The sequence below is a fragment of the Amphiura filiformis genome, chromosome 11 (assembly GCF_039555335.1).
Source record: "Amphiura filiformis chromosome 11, Afil_fr2py, whole genome shotgun sequence".
In the NCBI taxonomy this organism is placed as follows: Eukaryota; Metazoa; Echinodermata; class Ophiuroidea; order Amphilepidida; family Amphiuridae; genus Amphiura; species Amphiura filiformis.
Window position 1 is genome coordinate 52,180,519 of NC_092638.1, and position 26,428 is coordinate 52,206,946.

Consider the following 26,428-nt stretch of genomic DNA (forward strand, 5'->3'; position numbering starts at 1 on the left):
CATATTTATATAGCGCCCACAATTTGCACACAATGTAGAATAAAAATTACATGAAAAATGCAAAAAAGGATGAAAAATATTATAAAGAAAGGAAAATCTACGTTAAAAATAGCTATAAAATATAAGGGGGTATTAGTATGATAGCTGTTGGTATTACCCAGGTCTAGAATGGAAAAGTATATGATGTTTTGTTGGAAAAATTAATAATTGATCACATCAAACATACCGGAAATTACTTGTAGGCCTAAACATTGAAATTACTATTTATACTTATAAGTACCTGGTCAAATACTGGTTTGGCAATAACAGAATTTCCTCATAATTTCTTATCAAATAATTTCAACAAATTTTAGAAAATGCCTCTCATCCAAAACAGGTATAGGGTTAACGGTTAATTAAATTTATATTTCTTTAATCTGGGAGTGCCATGTGTCTGTGACAAGAAATTAGACCGTAAAAGTCAAATTACCCTTCCTTTTTAAAAATCCACAAAGTGAAATAGGCCTATAATAAAGAATTTTTCTTGAAAGTTGCTAGGCCTACATGAATATGGCCTATGCTAATATCGGCATTGAAGATAGAACTAAAGATGCATGGGGAGGAGCTGGGAGGGTAGGCCTAATTAGTAAAACCAAATTCTCACGGACAAACATTAACAGATCTACATTTCTGAAAATCCAAACGCCTGGATACCGCTGCCCATCACCCAGTAAATAATTTTCCCTAATTTGAGGGCAAAATTAATTAAATTGCCCACCCAGTAAATTATCCTCATCTTACCTCTCTGATGCAATTGTAGGCCATTTAGGACCTTCGGTTGTCAGTATTGAAATCGTCATGTTTCAATTTGATAGTGAATAGCTGTAAATAAAGTGGCAGTTTAAATTTTACATTAAGTGAATAGGCCTAATGACAATAATGATTATCACATGTTTTGAGCTTTTGAGCCCTCCACAAATGCATGAACAAAAGAATAATCCAAGAGCCGAATGGATAAAATGATTTTGCTGCAACTTTTAAATCTTGGGTTAGTATAGGGCCTACTGTATAGCCTATAGGCCTATCAATATTGGGACCATTGCAACCCAGATTGCAACAAATGAGGTGTAGGCCTAATTATAGTGCGCAAACTCTGCTTCGAATGCATATAAAGTTATATCCCAAATTTGTCATACGATTAAACCGGTTTGAAATAATGATCAGTAGGCCTAACTCCTTAAAAAAAAAGGGGGGTGGGTAGTTACTTTGTTGATTAAAATGTGTTATAGGCCATAGGAGCTCATAGGGGCCCTATCCCCAATTGGTACCGGTATCTTTTTTCATGAGGCCCTGACTGAATGCAGGCCGCTTTTGAGGCCCAATGCTATTTTTCACTGTTTTTTACTGCGAGTATTTTCTTGGGTTTTTTTAGGGGCCCTACTGTGTGTGTGCGGCGATATCACAGTATGTCGAGGATAACACCAAAACGACGACCAGTGAAGGCTCCAAGGAGCACCAATGCGGCGCCACTTTATTGATCCCTTTAAATTCTCCCAAAGTGCTTAGCCGTCCGTGGCAAAATGCCCGCCACGGCACATTACGATGTCAATAGTAAAATCCTTGAGCCAATGAGAATAGTTCGGCTTTTAATGCTTTGTATTTTGACGAATATCAGTCAAAAAGTGAAGATATTTTACACTCAACAGAGTGTTTTATAACATTTTAACATTTTGAAATAATGTTTCCGGGTGAAATATTATGATTTAAGTTTCACTCGACGTGATGTCATCATCATGTTTAAAATCAATCCGCCATTGCAGTAAAAGTTGCTGCTTTTCGGGTGCCTGGGTATCAGGCCAAAAATAGCGATCTTTTTACCTTTTAACCGATCAAAATAGATCGAATCCTCGGATCTAGATCGAGAAGGGGAGTCTACGAGGGATAGTCTTGTCGCTATGACCCTGTGATCGCCAGTATTTTGAAGGAAGTCACATTTTCCACATCGCCCGTTCAACTCGTATGTGAAGGAATACGGAACCGGTTCACTATGAATAATCACAAACGCGGTAGGAATAGGCCGAGAGAGACCGGCAGGTATGAACAGAAAATCACCCCAAATTCTTGTTTGGGTCGAAAATCGTTGTTTTAAGGTTTACAGTTAGCATCGCAAGAGATTGTCATTGCTATCTGTATGATCAGATTTATTATTTATTGTACATGAGGCCCAGGAACACGATTTTCATTTCAACCCATGTGTGTTTAAAATATCAACAACATAATAAACACACGTCTCACTCCAGTCATGTGCATGCTTTTACGTACCGGCGTGTACATTGAAGCATAGCGACAGACCATACACAACGTGTGTACGTGGGCAGGTCTCCTCAGGTCTGTGTTGTGGAGATTGTTAATCCCCGGGCCCGCGACCGGGATATGCATGGGGATCTTTTATTCTTGTGCACCCAAATAAATCGAATAAAGCATGATCGTATTTGAACTATGTCATCATTTTTGAAGGATCCACATTTATGACATTTTCTGATTTTCAGACTCAGCCCAGCCCAGTTGAGCATGTTGATTGAATTTGAACATGTTGAATTGAACTTGATTTGAAGTCGGTTCTTCAAGTTCAAGGCCCAAGGCAATCTTTTGAGCTTCACAACATGTTTAAAAACAAGAGACAGTCCTGTCAATAGTACCATGAATAAAATTGTCACTGGCACTGCCACATAATAATGATCAGCGTTCGAAATTTTGGTTGTCCGGTTGCCCGGGACAACTAGAAAAGTCGTCGGACAACCAAAAATACTGATTCGGTTGTCCGCCGGACAACCATAAATCTAGCCAAAGTCACATTTGTAGGCCTACGGGCAACCAAAAACTTAGACGGACAACCAGAAATTGTAATCTGGTTGTCCGTGGGACAACCATTTATTTTTCCTAAATTCGAACACTGATAATGATTGATGGCGGCATCATGGCGCTGTTGTCACGCGTACTCTCACTCACACAGCCTAAGTCAACTAACAGTCAGTCGTGAGCACGGTCGCTAATGAGCTGAATCGGCTAGTTGTGAAATGAGGATCTCGAAGAATCTCATGGTTTCTCGCTCGCAATCCGTGTACAATAATTTAGACAAAAACACGCTCAGCACTGGCTGACCCACAGATAAGGTTTATACTGTCATCTGTTTTCCGAAAAACATTTCAAAATTGCTAAGGAGGCATGTACATTTAATTCTGTGACAAAAAAGCAGAGACCAAGTTTGCTTTTATTTTTGTTGTTTTGATCATTTAAATGACACTAACTTTTTGTTCAATTTTTCCAAATTGAAAACCTTAGGCGACATTCGTCTACCTCCCTCCGATTTACCTAATCATGAACTTTTTGACTTCATTTTCACGTAGTTCACATAATTCCGCTTCGTTTGGTATATTTATAGATATGTGTTATTTAGATTAAGTGTCTAAATTGTTCTTCAAAAATGATGGAAAAATGCGAATTTTACTGAATTGCAGGCCTTTTCGTGGTATTTTTTGCGTCACCTATCAATCAACATTCGGGTTGTACGCGCCTAACACAAATACCGGCGCCCGGTGCCATGTTAACTTTGCGTGGCCTTTCGCGCTATGCAAGTGGTGTACAGTGTGATACGCGTTTAAGTTCGCCACAGCATAAATAAGTAAACAAAAAGTTTTAAAAAACCTGAATATTTTCAAAGCTCATTTTATCATCACCGATAACTGTCTACCTCCCGGGTGATTTACGTCAATTTGTACAACATTTTCGTGGCATTTGTGTACAAAACCGTTTTATCTTTCATATTTGTGATTTTTATGATTGTGTTATTTAAATTACAAATACAAAATTAAGTTTAAGTATGATGCTTTTTTTCCCAACTTTTTACTGAACTTGTTTAGTTCAAAACACACGTTTATTTTTCATCTAAATAATCTTTGATTTCCTTCTTTTTTTGTGACATGCAAGTTCACTAGTTTGGAATGCTAATTTGAGAGAGTGATAATTTTTCGTGTTTAAAAATAAAGAAATTAGAGCTCTTCAAACAGGGTAATGTCATGGGCTGATTGTTCTCGAACCTCATTTTACGTTCCCAAAAAAGTGTCTACCTCCTGGTCGATTTACGCCAATTAAACGGATTTTTCGAGGTATTTGTATTCAAAACCTTTGTATCGGTCAGATTTTTGAATTATCTGAATGTGTTATTTCAATTACATGCAGAAAATGGAATTTAATACTGTGTTTTTCCGACATTTGTACTGAAATGTGCTAGTTCAAAACACACGCTATTTATTCATCCAAATAAACTTGGATCTACTTCTTTTTTCGCAACGTGCAAGTTCATTGGGTTGGCATGATAATGTGAAAGTTTCGTAATTTTTCGTGTTAAAACAAAGAAATAAGAGCTCTTCAAACAGGGGAATGTCATGAGCTAATTAGTATGCATAATCGGTTACGGAGCATTACGCGCACTGTTTGTTATGCATATTTACTTTCACACAGAGCAGCGTTTGAGCGGGCTCACGACTGACTGCTAAGTGTCACACTGCACACCGACACATTTTGACTGACATGACTGTCAATGTCATGACATCGAGGGTTCAGCTGTTAACTTAAACTCACTACAACCCGCTCTCACAAAATGAGCATAAAGTTGAGCTGAACCCTCGATGTCATGACGTAGACAGTCATGTTCATTTATTTTGGTCTTCAATTCAAAAATCAGTATTTCGTCTACGACTACGTCTTTTGTTGTCTATTGAATTTTGTCATGATTATTAACATATTAATGGACTATATCTGCCCTGGCGACTAGTCTTGCCAGCAAGACTTCAGTCTTTATCATAAACATAATGACATCTACGGACCTGAGTATGCTGAGTTATAGTTACTAGAACTACCCTGGGCCTGGCGACTACTTAACTTAGTTAAAAGGCTCATTTTGTGGGCGCATGTGATTGTGAGTTGAGGCTTTCGGCTCTCAACCCTCGATATACACTTTTGACGGTTATGCAGTATAAAACTAGAGATGCATTTTCTACTTTGCTTGGCAAAACTAAGACCAAGTGAATTTTTACTATGTTTCATCCTTCACGTCATTGGATTTGGAGTCTTTGGAGAACTGAAGTCTTCAAATATGGAAACCGGTTTCCGGTACTTTTTAGTCCCTTTTCCAGTCTTTATTTAGCCAATCGTTAAAGTGGCTTAGAAAATATGGGCCTACACCCTCCTCTCTGTTCATGGTCTTGCTCCATTTCCTTATTTTCCACAATGTTACAATCCACTTTTAATTTAAAGACTGGAAAAGAGACTAAGAAATACTGGAAATTTCGATCAGTTTTCTGGTAAAGTGTAGCCCGAAACATCATGGCCCTGTTCCTTCCTCACTAGGGCCATGAATGCCATACGTACGTAAAAGCGGGGCACCGAGAAATCACATCGCGGTGATGACGTCACACTGACGGCATCTATTTATAGGAAGAATTCAAATGTGCTCAAAATTTACGAACATGCACCAAATATGTTTTGTTTAAGTCTCATCTTCACATGAAGAATGGTAGGAAGTGGTATTTATGAGAAAAAGTGGTATTTTATGTGTACCCTGGACCAGATATGCTCAGGAGTCTCAGACCTTCGTACGGAGAAGGACAGTGGAAATCGTAGTGACGGAGGTGTGAGTACCTCGGGCTAGGTAAAGTGGAGCCCCATGACCATCAGTCATGTAGTAATGTACATACCGGTACCTGATGAAGTCCTCCAATGTAAAAGATGACTAGTAAAATTAAAAATTCACTTGGTTTGTCAGACAAAATGGAAAAAGCATTAATAATCGACAAACGGTTAAGGTGGATACACCCCTTGATAAATTTATGACTATTTTTGCATTTTTCTCAAAAAATAATAACACACTGGTAAGAAAAGCTATGTTATAGTGGCAAGGAAATCCAGTTACTACACTGGAATTTCAGTGACTCAAGACGAGCGGTACGTTATTTATGATAAGAAAAGAGGTAACACTAGAATGTAGGCCTACTACATTTCTTATAATATTATAATGTATTAAGGGATCTAAAATGAGCGTTTATTGGGTTTCGACAGTATTTTTTGTGGGACCTGAGAGCACCCCAGACCTATCGAATTGCATTCTGAATACGAAGCATGTCTTTCTAATATCAAATAATTTTCATTTTTGAAAATCACAATATAATACAAATTTTATGACAAATTATAAAAATTTGATATTTTTCAAATTTTTGATATAATACAGTCCTCGAAGTAAATTATATAAATCTAATGATATATTCTTAAAGTGTGTGTAGCAGGAGGAAAAGCCGACGGTCAATTGAAAATTTTGACCTTTCATATTGAAGATATGGATTTTTTTCCCAAAAAGACCTAATTTTTGTTGGTGTTTTGGGAAAAAAATCCATATCTTCAATACCAAAGGTCAAAATTTTCAATTGATCGTCGGCTTTTCATCCCACCTAAATACACTTTAAGTATAAATCATCAGATTTATAAAGTTTACTTCAAGTACTGTTAAATATCAAAATATCAATTTTTAATGATTTGCCATAAAATGTGTATTAAATTGCGAATTTCAACAAATCAAAATTATTTGATATCAGAATGACATTCTTCGTATTCAGAATGCAATTCGATATGTCTGATGTGCTCTAATGTCCCAAAATAAATACTGTCCAAACGTTCATACCCCAGCCCTTAAATGAACCACTTGATTCCTTGCTCCTACATGTAAATACATAACTTCGTTACCAGTGTGTAGTTATTTTGGAGCGATTGCTGAATAGGGTGCAACTCTACTAGTCTTATTACAAGACTGCCCTACCCCAACCCTAAGCGAGGACTGGACTCAAGTCTAGCAAGTTGCACCTTATTCGGTTATTGTACCGTTATTTTGTGAGAAAAATGCAATATTATTCACAAAATTTATTTTAAAGGGGTGTAGTACCACCTAACAAAGTTTAATACTGTTGCTAAAATTTGTAATTGTCAGACAAAAGGTGTTGGCGTATAGACACCTAATTTTTTTCTCCGTCAAAACATTGGGAGATTTGGAGTGCTTAAAATAAAATAAAATGCATGATTTTTGCCTTTCAATAAAAGGATCAAAATGTAGTTGGGTAGTGGGGGTCAAGGTCACCATGGTGTAAATGGTGTCATCCCCAAGTTTCCAAACCCTCCCTCATTTAATGCCCAGCATTAGCCTTTTCGAGATATGGAGGACACAATAGGATGATGCTGCACAAAGTGGGTTAAGGGGGTACTACACCCCTGCCCAAATTTGTGCCTATTATTGCACTTTTCTTACCAATTATAGCACAATGAGGACAAGTAAGATATGTATGTATGTATTATAGGGGCAAGGACTACAACTACTGCACTGTAAATTTTGTTTCAGCACAGACAACAGTTGTGGTGTTACAGTCAAAAATGAGGGAAAACCAATATTTGATCAATAAATCAATAACTACTTGCTTTGAGTTGCTGAATTTTCAGTACAGTAGTTGTAGTCCTTGCCCCTATAATATACATATCTTACTTGTTACCAATGTGCTATAATTTTTGAGAAAAATGCAAAAATACCGTATTTCGTCAAATAGTCGCCCCCCCCTCAAATAAACGCCCCCCCCACCACTTTTTTCAACCAAGATGTTTCAAAAATTCGATATTTCCATGCTATCTTGTGTAGTAAGCTTACCAAGTTGCTCACATGCATGGTCGCGAGTAGCAGCAATAAATGGCGAAAATCTGCATCCGAACCCGGAAGTGAACCAAAAGTCAGTGTCAAAAGGTCATAGTTCGTCATTTTAGCGTGACTTTTAAGCTTACCTAATGATTTTAACGGGAATTTTCGTGCTAAAAATGACCTCTAATAAACGCCCCCCCTTGGGAAAATGTAACGCCCCCGGGGGCGTTTATTCGAAGAAATACGGTAGGCATAAAATTGGCCAGGGGTGTAGTACCCCCTTAAGTCTTTTGAATTTGCTGTGTTTTGAAGATTGAAGACTGCTCAAGTGCTCTCCTTTTGTGTACGCCTTCGAGGCTATTTCTACAATTATTTATTGACCCATTATTATTTGATTTACGATCATTTCAGAAAAATGTCACAAATTTCAGTCTATAAAAGTACCATCGCACAGAGAGCATTTTGAATCCTGAATTGTTTTAAAACTATGCAAGGGTAGGCTAATTTGACAAACAAATGCGCATGACAATCTATTTGTATTGCCCCTAAGGCCTATTGGTTCATTTGGTTGGCAACTTGTGTATGTGAGAGATAGGCCTTCAATAGTTTCACAGTTATTATAGGCCTATAGGCTATTTTGAACCCTCAGTTTTCTGAGCGCAAGCAGTATTTATCATGATGCAAAATAAATATGATAAAAATTGGTGCACAAACTGACAATATTTGAAAACTGCTCTACAAACTAACATTGCAAAAATTTGACACTTATCGCAGACCCTGCATTTTGTGCTTAAAGACAGATTCTCCCTGACTGACCCTAGCATAAGTTCAGTATGCAGTATGTTCACTGTTTTCAGGGTTCAAACCCCACCCTTTTTTTTTTTTCCCATGGTTTTTAGCCAGATGCCCTTTTTATCAGGAATTGAACCCCCATCCTTTTGTGACTGAAGCTTACAACATTGTAGTTGTTGAATTCGGAAGACTGAACATCGTCGCTAACACAAACTTCATGGTCATGTCCGGGTTCATTATTACTATCTGCACCATCATTGTCCATTTCAGAATTAAAATTGATGCCGAATTTATCCTCATCTACATGTAACAAACACTCGTTATTTTCTTCTTCAGCTGAATAATTTGTGACATTATTGGCACAATTGCTCGCCTGGCCCTGGTCCCTGACAAGGAATTCATGCATCGCCAATTCACCATTTTCATCATTTTGTTTCACCTGACAACGCACAGATTCAGATTCAATTAGGGGTTCATTCATAGGATTGAGGGCATAAACAGCGATCATGTCCTCAATCCTATGAATGAACCCCCTGCTCATACATACCCAACATTCTTAGCAATTCAATACAGATGAAAATAATAAGGGTTTACAAGTTTAAATAACATTTCCATACCGTTTTCCTTCATAAATTGGAAGAAAATGAGTAGGCCTACTTGCAGGAAGCAGCTCGGCTCATGAGGTCAACGGCCGGGAGTCAACGCGTCATCTTTTGCGCTCCGCGAGATGGGCGCGGTGACATGCGCATGTATGCAACACTAGCAAATCGTGGATCGTGTTAATTGGGTTCCAACGCTGCGTGACGCAGCTTGTTTATGCCCTGCGTACTGGTCATAAACGGAATTTATGACCAGCAAAAAAGGGCCCAAATCCAATCAGAAACGTTGTTATATCGTGAGTATGTACGAATACATGTACATGACTGGCATCCTGAATCGATTGCGATACATTCGGTCAGGGTTATAGCCACGCTGGTCGGTGCCGGTCGGGGGTAACCGGCATCCGACCGGCACTAAAAAAAAAAATTAAAAAATTAAAAAAATTAAAAAAAAAATTTTTCCCACAAATGTTTTATTCATCATAAAAAGAGTAAAAAAACAAAAATTCTTTTGGGGGTATACCCCCTAGCCTATTCCCAGATCCCTTGTGTTCTCTAAAAAGATTGTGCCCCGAGCCAGCCCTCTAATTGGATAGTAAAATTAGCCGGCTAGCTATAACCCTGCATTCGGTATTTATGGAATCGTCAATTGTATTAAATCGGCAACGTTGCATGGGTTGCAAACTTTAGCAAATTAATTTCTGAAGTTTTCATTAGAAAATTAGCAAGAAAATTAAAATGGTTTAAAAAAAAAAAATCATCAAATTACTTTATTACCATAATTTTTTTCCCAGTAGCTTTACCCACTCGCTTAAAATATTTTGCTCCCAGACCCACGCTTAAAAAAACCCCAACCTTTAGACAGCAAAATTTTAACACCAGCTTTTTACCGATTTTAGGAATTTCAAACCCCTCCCACAGGCTGTAGAAACCGTGCCGGACAATTTGGCAAAATTGACTACATTGTAAACCTGATACTGTCTTCAATGCTGAAGTACCAGCCCAGGAGTACTGGTAGATATATGCACATAAAACAAACATACAGTACGGTACATACATGTAGGGTTGTAGGCTACCAGAGTGAATCAAAAATAAGGTCAATTGTTTGTTTATTTGTTCAAATGTACTTCCTGGTTACACAAATGTATACCAATTAAGGTGGTACTACACCCCTTGATAAATTTGTGAATATTTTTGCATTTTTCTCAACAAGTAATAACACACTGGTAACAAAAGTTATGTACACTGTATATTATAGGGGCAAGGAATCCAGTTACTACACTGGAATTTCAGTGATTCAAGACACACAATACATTATTTATGGTAAGAAAACAGGTCCCGTTTATAGAATGTCTTAACATACAAGTGAACCTTGAATTTCTTAACATACAAGTGAACCACTTGTCTTGAATCACTGAAATTTCAGTGAAGTAATTGGATTCCTTGCCCATATAATATACATTTACTTTTGTTCAGTACATGTATGTAGTTATTTTTTAAGAAAAATGCAAAATTAGTCACAAAATTTATCAGGAGGTGTAGTACCACCTTAACATGTATGACATCATATCAAGTTATGTTACAAAACTGGCTGGGTCGAATTTTGCCGGAGATTCATTAAAAAATCGAAGGAAAGAGCTCCTTTGGAGACAAAATATTTATATTGATTTTTATTTTTTGTACCAGTATTATGTTCGTATACTTCTTGTTTGTTATTTTGTTTATTTTTTGCTTACATGTATAATTTGTAAATTAAAAATCTATTGAATTAAATTTGTACATGTAAGTGTACACAAGAATGTAACTTTTTCTTTGGAAAGATTATGGGGGGGGGGCATTCAATAGTGGGGCATCATATTAGTTTACAGACAATACTGGAAGAAATTTCTACTGATTTTGACAATTTTATAAATGGTTAAGTCATATTTGTTGACACCATACCCTGATAAAAAGAAGAATCTTGCCCTTTCATAATTTTCTTCTGAATGTGGATATTGAAAAGAAAATGTGCACTGCAAGTTACATGCAATATCTCATGAGCAAATTGTCTAGTTCCTTGATTATTGCCTGTCAAAGATTTGACAGCCTGCCAGTTAATTTACCGCCCAATATAAATGACTGTCACAAATTTGACCTCGCATGACCCCAGTGTAAAGTATGAATGAGGATCAATGGGTGTTGTCCCTATCCCCCTCACTGAATCAGGGCGGTGTTAGTGAATAAGTTCCGAAGTGCTTTAAAAAGTAGGCCATTCGTTGTGTGGCTTTTGCAGTGTGTGTATTTTGGAAATAATTGTTAGGAAATAACAAAATGTTCAGTTCCTTCCCCAGTCTGTGGTCTGTACCAGAAATGGCAGCTCTGTTTTATAAGGATGTGGCAATGGGCATTGATTGTATGGTATGCCCTGCCTTGTACAGGGTGTCTCATATTGTCATGAGTCTCATGTTTCGTAACAAGTCTCAAGTCTTGTTGAACATGTATTTCTTGCCTTGTACAAGGTATCTTATATAGAAGTGGAGGCATCCAGGTTACATTGTAGTGCAGTGATGTTTATAGGGTTAGCGGTTAGCCTAATAATTAATAACTCCCTTACTGAAGGTGGCACCCACACTGTAATGTTTTTCAAAGTATAGGGGCATAGGGCGATGTTAGGGATAGCCTGATAACTCCCTCAGCTGAGGGTGGTTCGGTCGGAGGTCTCCACCCTATGTGTTGACTGCCCCTGCCCACTGAAAGGTAGGCACCCAGGCTGTAATGCTGTAACACATGTACATGTATGTACGTCCATCGTGGAACACTTGGTACACTTGCAGCTTTGCGGGGATCAGCACGCACACCTCTTGTGCAACTTTTTAAGAGCTGATCAATCGCACTAGGACTGTATAATATTATCAAGTAGGAGACTGCGTCTTGCACTGTGTATGCTGCATGTATGTGATAGGTACATGTATGGGTGGTAGCCACAAATTTATTAAAAAAGACTAGCGTGTGGTGAGGCTGAGGCTAGGGTTAAATTATTAACGTGTTGATCACCCTGAATTGAGGATATGATATATCAGATTGGCTAGGCTTATGATTATGCCATAAATGAAGTGGGCTTTTGTGACTGATTGTTTCCGATGAAACGCTTCCTTTCAGCGATGTGACAGCTCTACAACAGGTAGTCAAACTTATGAAAGCTGACAGGGGAATATTTTTGATTTGAAATTGAAACTGATACCTTATTTTTGTGGATACCACATTTTAGAGTTCACCACGTGAGGCATGTTCAATTTGAAGTGTAATTTGTAAATACCACTACTAAAAATAGCTTACATTCATTGAGGAAATAAACTTGTACATGTACAACATTCCAGCAATTTGTACAAAATGTACCATATTTTACTCTATTAAACACCCCTTTCTATTAAACGCCCCCTTCTATTAAACATCTCCTTCTATTAAATGACCCCATCTTTTTTTCAAAGAAAAAGTGACCGAAATGCAGAAACACCCATGCCATGCATGTAGCCTTTGTAGTAAGCTTAAAACTGCCATGCATGTATGATCGCGAAATTCCATGGATGGACAAATGCTCTTCTAATTTACATTTACATCCAATTAATTGCCACATTGTAGTAGAATGTCATACATATTTTTAAAAAAATTAACAAATGAGCAAAATTACAAAAAAATGTGCCGTTTTGAACTGTAGCCAGTACAGTCTAGTACACTAAAACCTGAAGTAACCAAAGAACATTCAACAATTTTGACCTTGCCTTAACCCAAAGTACTGAATGACCATGTGCTTAAATCGTCATGATTCTCATGTTACATTGAACATTCTTCCTGTTATAAGCATGATCACTCGGTGACAATGATGTATGTGGAGTGAATGTTTTCTTTCTACATTCTTTGTAATCTTACATTTGAAGAATACCATATATTTATTTTGAGTCTTTATACGTATAGCTCTTACCTGTGTCTTATTTTTTGTTTTCTTTTGCAGAAGCCACCCAGCGACTCGCAGACCAACAGGCCAACAAAATTCGGTCTCTGCTAGTCAGGTAAGATTAAAAGTATACTCTGTGCTCTGTGATGAGTCTGGCGGGGGGGGGGAGGTGGAGTAGTATACACTAATCCGAGAAGCGTTTACTGTATTTGGACCTCTATTGACGGAACCACAATTGTACCAGTGCGGGAGATTTAATTTGTTCAATCAATTCATGATCGTGTATTGAAATTAGCTGTTGTGTACAATACTGTATAGCACACTAACAAGTACATGTAATTGATGGAACCCCCGACCTTTGGACACCACAGTTTTACGTCGGGGACACCGCAGTAATGACATAGTCAGATTGGTGTAATATACAGTACAATACTCAAAACATACCCCATCATGCGACCCATGTACATGTACTGCACATTTCCGCCCTTTCGTAGGAAATCAAGCTCGAAATTTGTGTCATCTGAAATGTAAAGTCTGATCAAAAAGACAGTGAAAATGACTGACAGGTGTGCGACACGCTCTCTTTGGATGAATAGAAGGGGGCGCCGCTGTGCGTCTCTGCGATCGAGGATACGCGTGAGACTTTTCACCTTTAAACTGTGGACTGCAAATGAGCACCACCCTCAGTTGAAAAGTTAGGTACGGTACACCATTACAAAAGTCATTAATATGCATTTAGGGTCTATTTTAACTTCTTTTTTTAGGGAAATTGCACAGTTTTTTTCTTTTTAAATTGAGGTGCGTGTTATGACTTCCAAAATCGCATTTTCCTCCGATGGTTTATTAATTATTTTAAAGCATCGGTCTGTGGAAAACCTGTGTGCTTTCAACTGCAAAGGCCTCTACACGTTTAACACACACACTTACACAGTGACATGCAGGCCAACTACATAATCATGATAATGAACGAAACAACTTGCCAAGTTCAAATTTTTTTTTTTAAAGTTCAAATATTTTAGTGCAACTCAAGAATGCTCAGATTCTCATCACAATTTTAACCCCAAATCCTGACGGACACTGCATTATAAACAAATCTTGATTGATACATGTATAATGCATCATGCATGCCTTTTAAACTCGTATGCATTGCTGATCAGGTAAGGCCTTGGGTAATCACACTTAATGGAATGGAGAAGAAGGGGTAGAAATTATCGTGCGCTCAGTGTCATACTTAGGCTTCACCTAGTATGACACTTTGCGCACAATAATTTCCCCGTACCAATACCATACCTCAGGTTCACCTAATAACTAATTGTACACCTGTAGATCTGACAATTAATCGCCACACCATGAATATGATACATGTACAGGCTTATGGAATAGGTCTTGTGACCAGTGTTCGAAATAAGCACTTATCCTCTTGTCCTCTTTTCCAAATATCACTGGGGACAACCATATTGAGCTATGTACTTATCCCCTCGACAACCAATATATTTTACCTCCAAAAGTATGACACATTTTGGGGACAACCAAAATGTATTGAGGACAAGCAGAATTTATGCTTTAGTTATCCTCAGGATAACCTCCAAATTTTACTTATTTCGGACACTGCTTGTGACCGACAGGCATCAGGCATGACAATTTGCAGGCTTTTGCCTGTATTCAGGCAGTTTTGTTGTCCAAATTTACACAATTTTTTTTTTTCAGCCAGTATTGGGCCGTTGGCCTTTTAAAGCTGAATTCACACACATTTTCAGGTAGCTTTCAAAAGCCATTCTCATGCCTGAACCGAGGACATCCACTGGCTTAGTTGTATGAATATGTGCTTAAAAGCACAAACCTAAAGTTCTGATGATTTATGGTATAACTAGCAATTATGATTATATAATTAATGGTTTATAATATATATAAATTGAGTCTTGCTGAGAAATTAGTAAATTAGAAAAAAACAAAAGTGGAAATTACTTGGAAGTACAACACACACAAAAAAATTTACATTTGTAATACATTCTGTATATGGTAGACCACTGGACAGGCAGTTGCAAGATGTAGGGTAAATAACACCGTGTAATTCAACTCCCTTCATTTGAGCTCTGAAAACATTAGCTACATGTAGCTGACTGCCTGCAAAGTCAAATGGCCCCGCATGAATTTTAATGCTGAGAAGAAAACTGGGAGCGGGCAACCTAGTGAAGATGGTCTCCCGAGTATTTCTAAACGAAATAGAAATTTGTGATTAAAATTGAGTTCTGGAATAATGTAAGGAATTGGAAAACAGGTTTTAGCCTTGATTGCATGATGAATTGTGGACGTATGACGGTATGGTGTTTATGATTTCAGTTCACCAAAATGTAACGTGGTTGAATTCAATGCATAGCATGTAACATTTGGTAACTAGTATTCGGGAGTGTTTTGGGTGTTCAGTGCAAATTTAACAAAATGGAATTTCAACACATTTTGCAAATGGGTAACATTGTATTTTAACCTTTTTCCTGGCGATTTTGCAACATTAAATTTTGTACAATGTAGTGTGTGAGGTCATGATCATAGCTTCAATCATTCAGTGTTCCATGATATGCAAATTGTATTTTCTTCTAGATTTTCTTAATTGATTATTTTTGTGAACAAATTAAATGCCAAGTTCATCATAATTACAGTTTAAAATCAGCAACTTAAGGGGGTACTACACCCCTGTCCAATTTTAGCATATTTTTGCCTTTTTCTCAAAAATTTTAACGCATTGGTGACAAGTAAGATATGTATATATAGGGGCAAGGACTACAACTACTGCACTGAAAATTCAGCAACTCAAGGCAAGTAGTTATTGATTTATTGATCAAATACTGGTTTTCCCTCATTTTTGACTGTAACTCCACAACTATTGTCTGTGCTGAAATAAAATTTCCAGTGCAGTAGTTGTAGTCCTTGCCCCTATAAAATACATATCTTACTTGTTTTTATTTTTAAGAAAAATGTAAAAATAGGCACAAAATTGGGCTGGGGTGTAGTACCCCCTTAAAGGCACTATACATGTAGCAGTGTTTCCCTAAATCAGAAAATCAATTTTTTTTTTTGCATTGTTGGAAAGAGAATGGTTTTGCTTTACATGCAAGTGGTAAGACAGAAAACAACCTATTTTAGTTGAATGTTTAGGGAGATATGGCAATTTGGTTTGGAAAACTCACTTTTACTTGTACAAATGTAGTTGTACCATTACCTATGCAGTGGCCATTATAATTTGTATGACTGATGCCCCATCTGTCTTCAATGGTTATCTGTGCTGTGTTTACAGTACAGCACAAAGCATGACGAGTACAGCACAGTACATGCTGAAGTATACTGTAAACACTATACAGGTCTTCAGACACTTTGAATGCCCTCTCATTCAACCTGTTAAAGGCACTCATCAGTGATCAGACAAGAAATTAAAATGTGCAGAAATAGCTTTGAAGTGAAGAATTTGTTGTCTCACTGACAAAATTGGCAGGAAGAAAATGGCAGTGTTGGTAATTTATATTATTCAAGCTCTATATTGCATTCATATGTAAATGTAGCTTGTAAAATTGTACAAGTGACCAAACTACATTTGTACAGTGAATCAGTAAAATATTCACAGCGTTTACAAGTTACTTCTAAAGCCTGAAAGAAAAGAGGTAATGTCATTAAAACTGGAAGCCGAATCATTTAATTGTTTGCAATTGGGTTTCCGTGAATTTTATTTGACTCTTTATTTTTATTCCCAAGAGTGATACTCGGAAGGTTTTTGACCCCAAGTATTGGTCATGCATTGATTTAACTCTTTGAAGAATCAAATTACTCTTGGGGGAAATTCTAAGAATCAAGTTCAATTCGAGTATTGTAAAATTCCAGTGAATTTGTTCGGAAATATAAACATTTGTCTCTGACGAGTATACACTAAGTTCCACAACATGCTCATCTATCAGGGCAGAGTTCTTTAACCCCAATACAATTGTACATTCAATGAATGACCTTTGACAATTTGGGTGCAAAAACTCATAACTCTGCAACTGGAGGTCAAATTTTGCACTGTGATTGTGTAATTGAAGTTATTGAAATATGCCATTGGGATGAGGCCATTTTGGTTCATAGTGTTAATGCAAGCTTCTGCTGTCAAAGTGGGCATTTTTGCATGATTAATTTTTCGCTGTATTCCGATTGAACTGTTGAACTCTTAGATTAGAGTTGTGATTATTTAAACTTGGAACTTTAAATGAATTGTAGAAGTAAAAGGAATATATGGTACCATCATCATTTGCTTGGAGTGTGAAAGACACAAACATAAATGCAGCACAAACAATTCCACTTTTACTTTCCATAATACATTTGTATGTAATTGTCATGTGAGCGTGACTGGCATTGAGCATGATTACACCATGTGTGTGTACATTGGATGCTGGGCTCAAATTGTGCAGGTAGAGAGAGCTCCATAATTTGAATGAGAACCTACTGTTTGAGTGGTCAACTGGTGCCATAATTAATATTATGTGTACCCCTGGGTGGTGAATTATAAGGGGGTAGATTTTTAGCAGGCCAAAAGGGATGGGAAAGCATTTTTAGCAGGTCGAAAGGGAGGGGGGGGGGAAGTGAATTTTGGCACAGATAGTTAGGACGTCATTTTGATATTAAATGATGTAGAAACATGTTAGGAAAACGTTCAAGTGTGCAAAATCATCTGCTTGCTGCGCTGGCATTACTGTTAGTGTTACAAGATTGACATTTTATAAGGCTCTAAATTTGGGTTCCCCCAAAAATGGCATTTGTAAAAGAGGGGCAAAGATTTTTTGGCACATCGAAAGGGAGGGGAAAGATTTTTTGGCATGGCCAAAAGGAGGAAGTGAATTTTGGCATACCATTTTGAGAATTCACCACCTAGTTAGCCTACACTCGGATGTTTGGCAATTCATATGAAAGGATTGTGATTCAATATTTAGTCATGTACATGTATCAGCCACAGCATTTTGAAGTGAACAATAGAAAATTATGCTAAAATTACCCAGCAGAGTGACTCAAATTGTGTGTTGGTATTTAGCACATTCAGAAATTTGGACTAAGTGATTTTGGTCTAAAAGGTTGACCCAAACTTAGATTGAGCTGTACATAGTAAATGACCATTCAGTTATTTGCTCATCTGGATGATCGTAATAAATCATCAAAATTCAGATTTTGGTACCTATTGTCATATGTGCTAACATAGCCTGCTAGTGGTTCAGCCGAAAGCAGTGCATTTAAGACAAACTAAGGCATTTGCATGAATCTGTAATTTATATACTGACAGTATATAAATTAGCTATTTTGTATAAAATTGGGCTTCAACTTTGTCAATACTGCTATTTTCTTATTTTTTTGCCAAATTTCAAAAATACCAAATGACAATTTGAATGACTTGTCCTTCACTTGTAAGCAATTTATAAACAATTTAAATTTTTTTACACTTTCACTGAATGGGACTTTAATTCTTTAAAGTGTACATTGTATGCAGTACAATTTAGTACTGCAATTGTAGAAAGAAATTACAAATGTTATGAACTAGTATTATTTAATTGAACAAAGCCATTCAAAACAGACCTCAAAGATATGAAAGTTTACACAACTGGTGGCCTTTTCAACAGTATACAAAATACTCCCATGGCTTGACCCCACAGACAAAAGAATTTGCTATTGTTCTACATGATAATTATTTTGTGAGATCATTGTGACAGAAATGACTAGAGTGAAAATGTTTATTCAGTATAATTTAAGGTCATTCAGGTGACCTTGTGTGACAGTGACCTTGTGTGACCTAGGCTGTTGCGGTGCATGAAAAAACACCGACAACCGACACCGTGAAAAAAACACCGAATAAACCGACTACACCGAAATTGCGTGTGGGCAGAGAGCGGCGAAATTTCCTTATGATATGAACGTGTTAAAAGTGACAAATATCATATTTTTCCCCTATGCATCAACCGTAAAGTCGGTGTTTCACTTCCCATGATGATGCCTTATAAAGAAAACTAGCGTGTTCTTTCTTTTTTGTACGCTTAACAGATCAAATAAATGATTAATAAATGCCGTTTCGGGAGGAATCAAAACAATATAATAGCTACTAACGAGTCATGAAGTCGTTGAATTCACCGCTTTTTACGTAATAAACACCCGATTTAGCATTGAAAAGGTTAATTATATTTTCATATAAAAGTGCAAAATAATGGTAATCGGGCGGCGCGGGTGTACTTAAATCATCATCATCATGCATTCATGACGTGATTGAATGTGGTTTGGAATTGTTATACTTGTTATTAATTTATCAATTGGGCCTACATGTCGATGTTGAACAGATTAAATAATGATTTACCTACCTTTCATTTCTGTTGTCATGGAGTTAAAAAAAACTACGTCATTTTGTTACATCTTGCATTACAAGTAGGCCTATAATATATCCATAAAATGCAAGATAGAATCCAAGCATAAATCCAGTAAATCCACAACTGATTAAAACACTGAACGGTCAACGAAGTATTCTAGTCAATAGGCTAATCATTCGTTTTTTATTCCCGATTTAAAACCTGCCCATATCCTGAAACGATCCGCACCATTGGAATGTGACAAGTGAACTCTGAAATTGCTGGGGAAAACCCGCGACCCACTCAGTATTCCGGTTGTTGCGCATGACCATTACCGTTGTTTATAAGGGGCTGTGCAATAATGATGGGCCCCCGGGGAGGATATAATTTCCGAACGGCCCGCCAAAAATCGCCCCCCCCCCACTTTACACATGCCAAAATTTTGGGATCCCAATTTGCAAACCTTATATTGGTCTAGACATATGTTGTGAGTGCATGATGCAGCGAGCAGGAAAATTTAATCAAAGTGTTTCCGTACTGTTTTCCTAAGCCGTTTTAGAGCGTTTTATTTAAAAGGCACCAATGAATGCGTGCCAAAATTAAACCCCCCCCGGCTGGCCAAAAATTGCTTCCCCCCCCCCAAAAAAATTATTTCCCCCTCCCCGGGCTCATAATTATTGCACAGCCCATTAAATTTGATTGTGTTACTGGTACAAGCTTTACCGCAAAATTGAATACTAAGTAGGTCATGTTTTCATTCAGTCAAAATATTATGGGTACAGAGGAACCGTACAGCGGCGCTCGTTGTCATGGGGACTGTGTTTATCACTTTATCCTCCTAATTTCCAAGAAAAGAGGTGCGGTCGGGCCAGAGTAATTGACACAAACAACAGGTGTTATGTAACTATTGCACGTTTTTTCTCAATCAAACAAACAAACACAATTTATAATAAATTAAAAGCAATACAATTATGGCCTACAAATCAATGAAATATAAGCAAATATAAAAGATAACACCAAGCAAAAAATAAGTTGGAATGAAAACTGTTTTTCAGAATCAATTATATTTAATTATTATCAATTTAAGCACAAAATAATATCAAAATACATGTCATCATATCATGCATCATTTCCCTTTTTCGTACACGGAATAATTTATAAGCAAAATTCACTAAAAAACACGAATTTTCTGAAATGTCAACTGATACTGCTACATGCGTTTATGATGATGTATGAAAAAAAAATTACTGCCAGCGACCCCCCCCCCCATCAGAATTCTTGGCTCCCAGTAAAACTTTGAACCCAAAATTACGAAAATGTACACTTTTTTACTAGATCATAATTAAGCAAAATTCACTAAAAAACACGCATTTTCTGAAATGTCAACTGACACGCGTTTAATATGATGATGTATGAAAAATACATTACCGCCAGCGACTCAATCCCCCCACCCATCCATCAGAATTCTTGGCCCCCAGTGAAAACCCAAAATAACGAACATTAAAACTTTTTGCGCCAATTTTGATCAAAATTTGTTGATTTTGCCCCACCCACACCTCCTGAAATTTAACCCCCCCCCCCAGCTGCCAAGAGCGATATTCATTCATATACATTCTATAAATAACTGTCACTGGGTTAATAAAATAACTGTCCAAGCGCAATATGATCTGAAATTCCCACGCCTGTGATTTTCCTATCCTTTGCATAAATTAACAAGCACATGGCGATGACGGGAGAGACGTGCCACCTGGATTTCTGATCGTAGTGCGCATGGGCAGTATTACAGATGCATAAATTAAAAAGCACATGGCGAGTTTATTGGCGACCGAGGCGCGGCGTGTATGTATTATGGTGTATGTACATACCTGGGGATTTTATAGCACGTGTCGTGGTGAGATATAAATAGAAATGGAAATTCGAAAATCACAAAAGCGCGCACATGTGTTTGGTTGTTTACTTATCTCTTTCTTCCATGGTTATATTTTACAAGATGGCCGGCATTATATCTGAATCATGAATGTAAAATGTACAAACTATTTACAGTCTTTCTCTTCAAAATACCAAACGAAAATGAGTTAAATAAAATGTACAAACAATTTACAGAGTTACAAACTTAAACAATAAAATGTTGTAAAACTATTTACAGCCTTCAAAATACAAATCTTCAAAATACCAAAGGAAAAATGAGTTCAATAAAACGCATTAACAAATGTTTAATAAATCAATTAAAGAAACAACCATATTTCATAATCATCAAATAAAATATTCAAACTTATAATTTTCTTCATTTCTTGTCGCTTTAAAAAAAGCGTGGGCGGCCTACAAACACTGAGTAACACAATTAAGAGTAAATAATACATATTGATATATTCATAGTCCCATTGTCATATCCCATGTGACATAGGCCTACATATTCATAATGAGCTTGGGCGGCCTATAAATACAAAGTAAAATAATTAAGACGAGTAATAATTATATATAAATGCATTATTGATATATTCCATTTCCATGTGCGTTCACAATTCCATTGTCATACGCAATGAGCTTCCGACAGTAAATCCACAAGTTATTCACAGTTGCATAATCTATTATTATACTGAAGTGCATTATCGACCAAGAATTGAATGGTAATAATTATCTCATAAAAGATTAAAGTCGCTTTGAAGTTATCCAATCATTAAAGTAAAATGCAATCATTATTCTTTACATAATCCAATTCATTTACATTTTCAACAAAATTAAATATATGAGTCCACTCGAAGCAGTTCAAATCAAATCATTATTCATTAATATTATAGTCCCAATCTTGAAGAAATATATAGGGCCTATGAGTCCACAACATGCAGTTCAAATGCATAAATATAATCCAAATAATTAACAAAGTTCCAAGTTCTTGCGATTTGTCTACATGGTCTACAGGTTATCGCGTAGAAAGACGCACATGTCCGCTTTCTCTGGCTTCATCTGTGCACGTTGCGGTGTAATGACTTGCCCCGCCTTGCTGAAGAGGCGCTCAGATGCCGAACTGCTGGCTTGGATGCAAAGGTATTTCTTCGCGAACTGGCTGAGCAGGGGAAGGTTTTTGCAGTTCACGCGCCACCAGTCCAGTGGATCTTCTTTGGCTGTTGCGTTTGGGAATTTCGTGTACATGTCAAGTTCTTTTTGTAGGCGATCCCTTGGAGATGCACCGGCAGATGCGGGTGTTTGGGGTGTCTCTGTAGTACTGTGAGCTCCGCCAAGGTCTTCATCGCCTTCTTTGGTGGTTCACGCACGTCGGCAATCTCCTCCTCTTCATCGTCGTCGAAGTTCAACTCGTGAGCTTGATCCAAAAGGCCTGCTTTTACGTGAGCTAGCTCGTCCCCCTGGGTCAGAAAGTCAGTCTGAAATTAATAATAAAGAAAGAAAGAAAAGGAAAGAAACTGGTTATTTAACGTTATCTTAACGAATCCTTTCGTTTATTCATATTCATCATAACAACTTAAAAATTTAACAGTCAATAATAGTTACAAGCTGCTCATGCATATGCATTAATCCATTTTCTCCTCAAAAATAAAAGCCTAAGCTTTTTCTTTAAAGATTTATATGCACCAGGCAGTCCATCACATAACTGGAAAGAAAGAGATATTAAGAGTTAAATTCAAATGTTTTTATTAAAAGAAACAACCCTCACCTTGTATCGAGGGTCCAAAAACTTGTTGTGTTGATCAGCAACTCTTTCTCTTCGTCGCCGACGAACCTGGCTTGAAGTTTAGTCAGAATCTCTTGCTTTATGTCTATGGTAAGCTGTTCATCGGTGGTAGCAGGGTGTAATTCAAATTTGGCTAGTCTATGTAGAACGGCCTTCAACGCCGAAATGGTAATATACGAGTCACCTGACAGAATGTCAGTAAACGTGGCGAGTGGAGTAATTGCCTTGTTCAACGCTTCCAACACATCAATGTCTTGCCACTTCGGTACCAAATGGGCAGTGTCGCGGTTGCCTTGCAGCACAGTAGTCACCGACTGACGGGCCTTCAGAAAGCGATCTATCATGCGGGCCATCGATCCCCATCTTGTAGGACAAGCCTGTAATGGAAAAACAAGAACGAAATAAGATATGGCAATTTGTAAATGAAAAAAAAATTGAATATCTTGTTATCTTTCAGTATATTATATAAATCAAAGTTTTCAACATTTTACATGGGTCATGACATTACAAAAAGGTTTATTTTCATTATGTTAACGGCATTGCATAATTATGTAAATAACAGTCGGAAGGATCAAAAAGAATAAGCGGTCTACTTAAGTATACGGAGTTTATCGTTAAACATGTTGAACATTAATGATCGTGTATTAACATAATGGCTCGACGTCAATTCAGCTGCACAAGGCAACAATGCCTTCAAATTATTCAAGATGGTCAAAATGTCAAGATAGGCAACCATCTTTCATCTGAAACAGTAAAAAACACAATTATGATATTGTTAAAGAGATACAAAAACAAACTTACCACAGCCAGTTTAACTGGTGCTCGAGGAGTTGCCTCTTGTGCGTCAAGTTCTTCTTGCTGGCGGAGTTGCACCTTCTCCAATTCACGTTTACGCTTAAAACTCATGCTGAATGCTGCGGTCGCCTTAGAGCAAATAGCCACCGCGCGACGTAGCCGGTCATCCTTGCTGATGGTTGTTGTTATGGCCAGATGCAAATTATGTCCGAAGCAGGTGGCCCCCTTCCAGTCGAGGTCCCTGCAGGCCTTTACAATGTTCGCTCCATTATCTGTCGTCATTGCCACCTGCTTATCTACATCAAGTCCCCAATGATCAAGCAGGTCAGTCATACAAACTGATAAGTTCGCCGCAGTATGATCCTCAGGCACATACCTAGTTCCAAGGCTTCGCGATCTCAATCTCCACGCTTCATCAACCCAATGCACGGTGTACCCAATATATGGCGTCATACCATGACTTGACCACATGTCAGTGGTAGACGCAAAGAAGTCAATGTTACTAAGTTCTTCAAGCACAGATGTCCTTGTGGTGTCATATAGCTTTGCCGTCCGACGACTGAAAGTAGACTTGACCGGGACTTGGTACCGCGGATCCATAACACGCATCAAGTGCTTAAATCCAGGTCTCTGCACCGAATTGAAGGCCTGTCCATCCTTCGCAAGATAAAAAGAAACGGCGTCGGTTATCTCTTCATAACGTTTTTCACCGGGCGTCAATTTCCTACTTCGCTCAATCGCGGCTGCCAATGTTGCTTGCTGAGACCCCGCAGGCCTAGATGATGATGATGATGATGATGAATCGGGTGCAGAATACGCGGGCTTCTTCTTCGAGGAGATTAGCGAGTGCTGAGGTGCATGACGATTTCTTAGATGTCCTAGCAAATTGGAAGTGTTGCTGCCCTTGTTTTTAATACTATTTCCACACAACTGGCACTGTGCAGACAAGCCATCAGCATTTTTCTTGAAGTAAGTCCACACGAGGCTAGGCATGATGACAAGATGATAAAGCGGTAAACGTTCAAATCCAAAGCAAGAATCAATTCGAATTCCAAAGATGAATAGTAAAAAATTAAATCCAATATGCGACGACGATATATATAAATATAAATTCCGTATTTAGATGCTGATGCTGACTACTTATTAACGAGTTGCTCAAAAGAGTGATATATAGCGTGTATCTGTAAGGGTTTAAATACCGCGGAGAAGATTCACGAGAACAATTAAGGCCCTTGAGTTTCCCGGAAACTGATTGGTCCGTTAAAGGCCTACGCTTATTGGTTGTTTGCACTATGAGCAAACGGAGCAAGTGTCCACAAAATGTGCATTTCCAATAATTTTGTGCTAGTTTGGGTCTAGTTTTTTGTTCTTAATTAACATATGAAGATGTATAAAAATAAGTTTAATTATCTACCGAATGCGTCTCAATGTGACAATTACGAATATATTTATTTTATCTGCTTACATTGAACATAACTGGGCACAAAAACCGTTTTTATCCTAAAATTACCAGTAAAATCATATAAATCATGCATATCGGCAATCGTATTTGTAATTGTCGTTATATTAAAAGTTAAAGAATAAACTCAATAAAGATAGGTCTAATAAAGTAAAATTATAAAAATAATAATAGGCCTAATAATAGTAATAATATAAAACATCTAGGCCAGTAAAAAGTATAAGCTTTAACAAAAAAAAAAAAAAAAGAAGTAACAAGTAACCTTACTAAATAGTTTAAAAAATAAATAAATAAACGTGTCAATAGACTTAAGAAATTTTATTGCATCTACTACATATATTAATGCAAAAAGGAAGCACATGTAGTTATTATTTTCTGATTTGAAATAATAAAAATAAATAGTAAATAGGCGTATAAAATAATGTTTATTAATTCGATATTGCAACTTGAATAAATAAGAACGTAAATAACAGACGCAAGCATTTTAATATATTTCTTAACATTTTTAATTCCTCAACCCGTCGGCAGAAATTAATTTTACCCAATCTACCGATCAAAAGAAAAAAATGATTATTCAACTTTTCGCTGATATCGAACTTTGTTATTTTGTTAGATCTGTACATAACATGCATAATAGGATGCTCTAAACACTCACCAGGAACCACCGGGAACTGGTTCCGACCAGTTGAACACATGTTTTTAGCCTTCACACTGCGGTCAGGTCGTTCACAGGAAGTCGAATTGGCACTGTTCATCACGGCCACGGCGTACGTGTGTATGGGTAAATAAACCATGCATTGGATGTTTATCGATTGCGGCGTGCATTGGGTTAAGCCATGGATTGTTGAATGGTTTGCGACTTTAGTGTATTGATTTTATAAACTCTCCACACATTAGCGTGACTTTTGATCTAATTATGAAGTAAGTACTTGTCTGAAAATAGCGCAAAACATCAATAAAATAAAAAAACAACCGGTACATTTTTCGGTGTTTATGCACCATTGAAATTCTCGTGCATGCGGTGCATAGAATTTTGAACCACCGGCGGTGTCGGTGGGGAAAATAAACCGAATGTTAGTCGGTGCATCGATGGACCGCAACTGCCTAGTGTG

At 37.4% G+C, this 26,428-nt stretch overlaps 2 protein-coding genes across 2 annotated transcripts in view; one reads left to right on the top strand and one right to left on the bottom strand.

Annotated features, from left to right (window-relative positions):
• Positions 1 to 1,773: 1,773 nt before the first annotated feature.
• The window catches only part of LOC140164147 (uncharacterized), a 66,020-nt gene continuing 41,365 nt past the window's right edge, over positions 1,774 to 26,428 (top strand). Inside the window, exons 1-2 of the mRNA XM_072187391.1 lie at positions 1,774 to 2,073; positions 13,088 to 13,145. Coding sequence (XP_072043492.1) covers positions 2,027 to 2,073; positions 13,088 to 13,145 — 105 coding nt within the window. The 5' untranslated portion in view covers positions 1,774 to 2,026. The remainder of the gene's footprint in view (positions 2,074 to 13,087; positions 13,146 to 26,428) is intronic.
• LOC140164148 (E3 SUMO-protein ligase ZBED1-like) lies at positions 21,926 to 24,900 on the bottom strand. The gene is made up of 3 exons (XM_072187392.1): positions 23,864 to 24,900; positions 23,067 to 23,439; positions 21,926 to 22,625 (listed from the first exon to the last, which is right to left on the bottom strand). Exons 1-3 carry the CDS (start codon positions 24,848 to 24,850, stop codon positions 22,288 to 22,290), a joined length of 1,698 nt encoding a protein of 565 aa, XP_072043493.1. The 5' UTR covers positions 24,851 to 24,900; the 3' UTR covers positions 21,926 to 22,287.

What these genes read in the sequence shown, in the direction of transcription:
- LOC140164148 (XM_072187392.1), bottom strand. Translation starts at nt 24,850, where the DNA reads ATGCCTAGCCTCGTGTGGACTTACTTCAAGAAAAATGCTGATGGCTTG. An exon ending in CACCAGTTAAACTGGCTGTG is followed by an intron (nt 23,440 to 23,863) that starts GTAAGTTTGTTT and finishes TTTCCATTACAG; the next exon opens with GCTTGTCCTACAAGATGGGG. An exon ending in GTTGCTGATCAACACAACAA is followed by an intron (nt 22,626 to 23,066) that starts GTTTTTGGACCC and finishes CCACCAAAGAAG; the next exon opens with GCGATGAAGACCTTGGCGGA.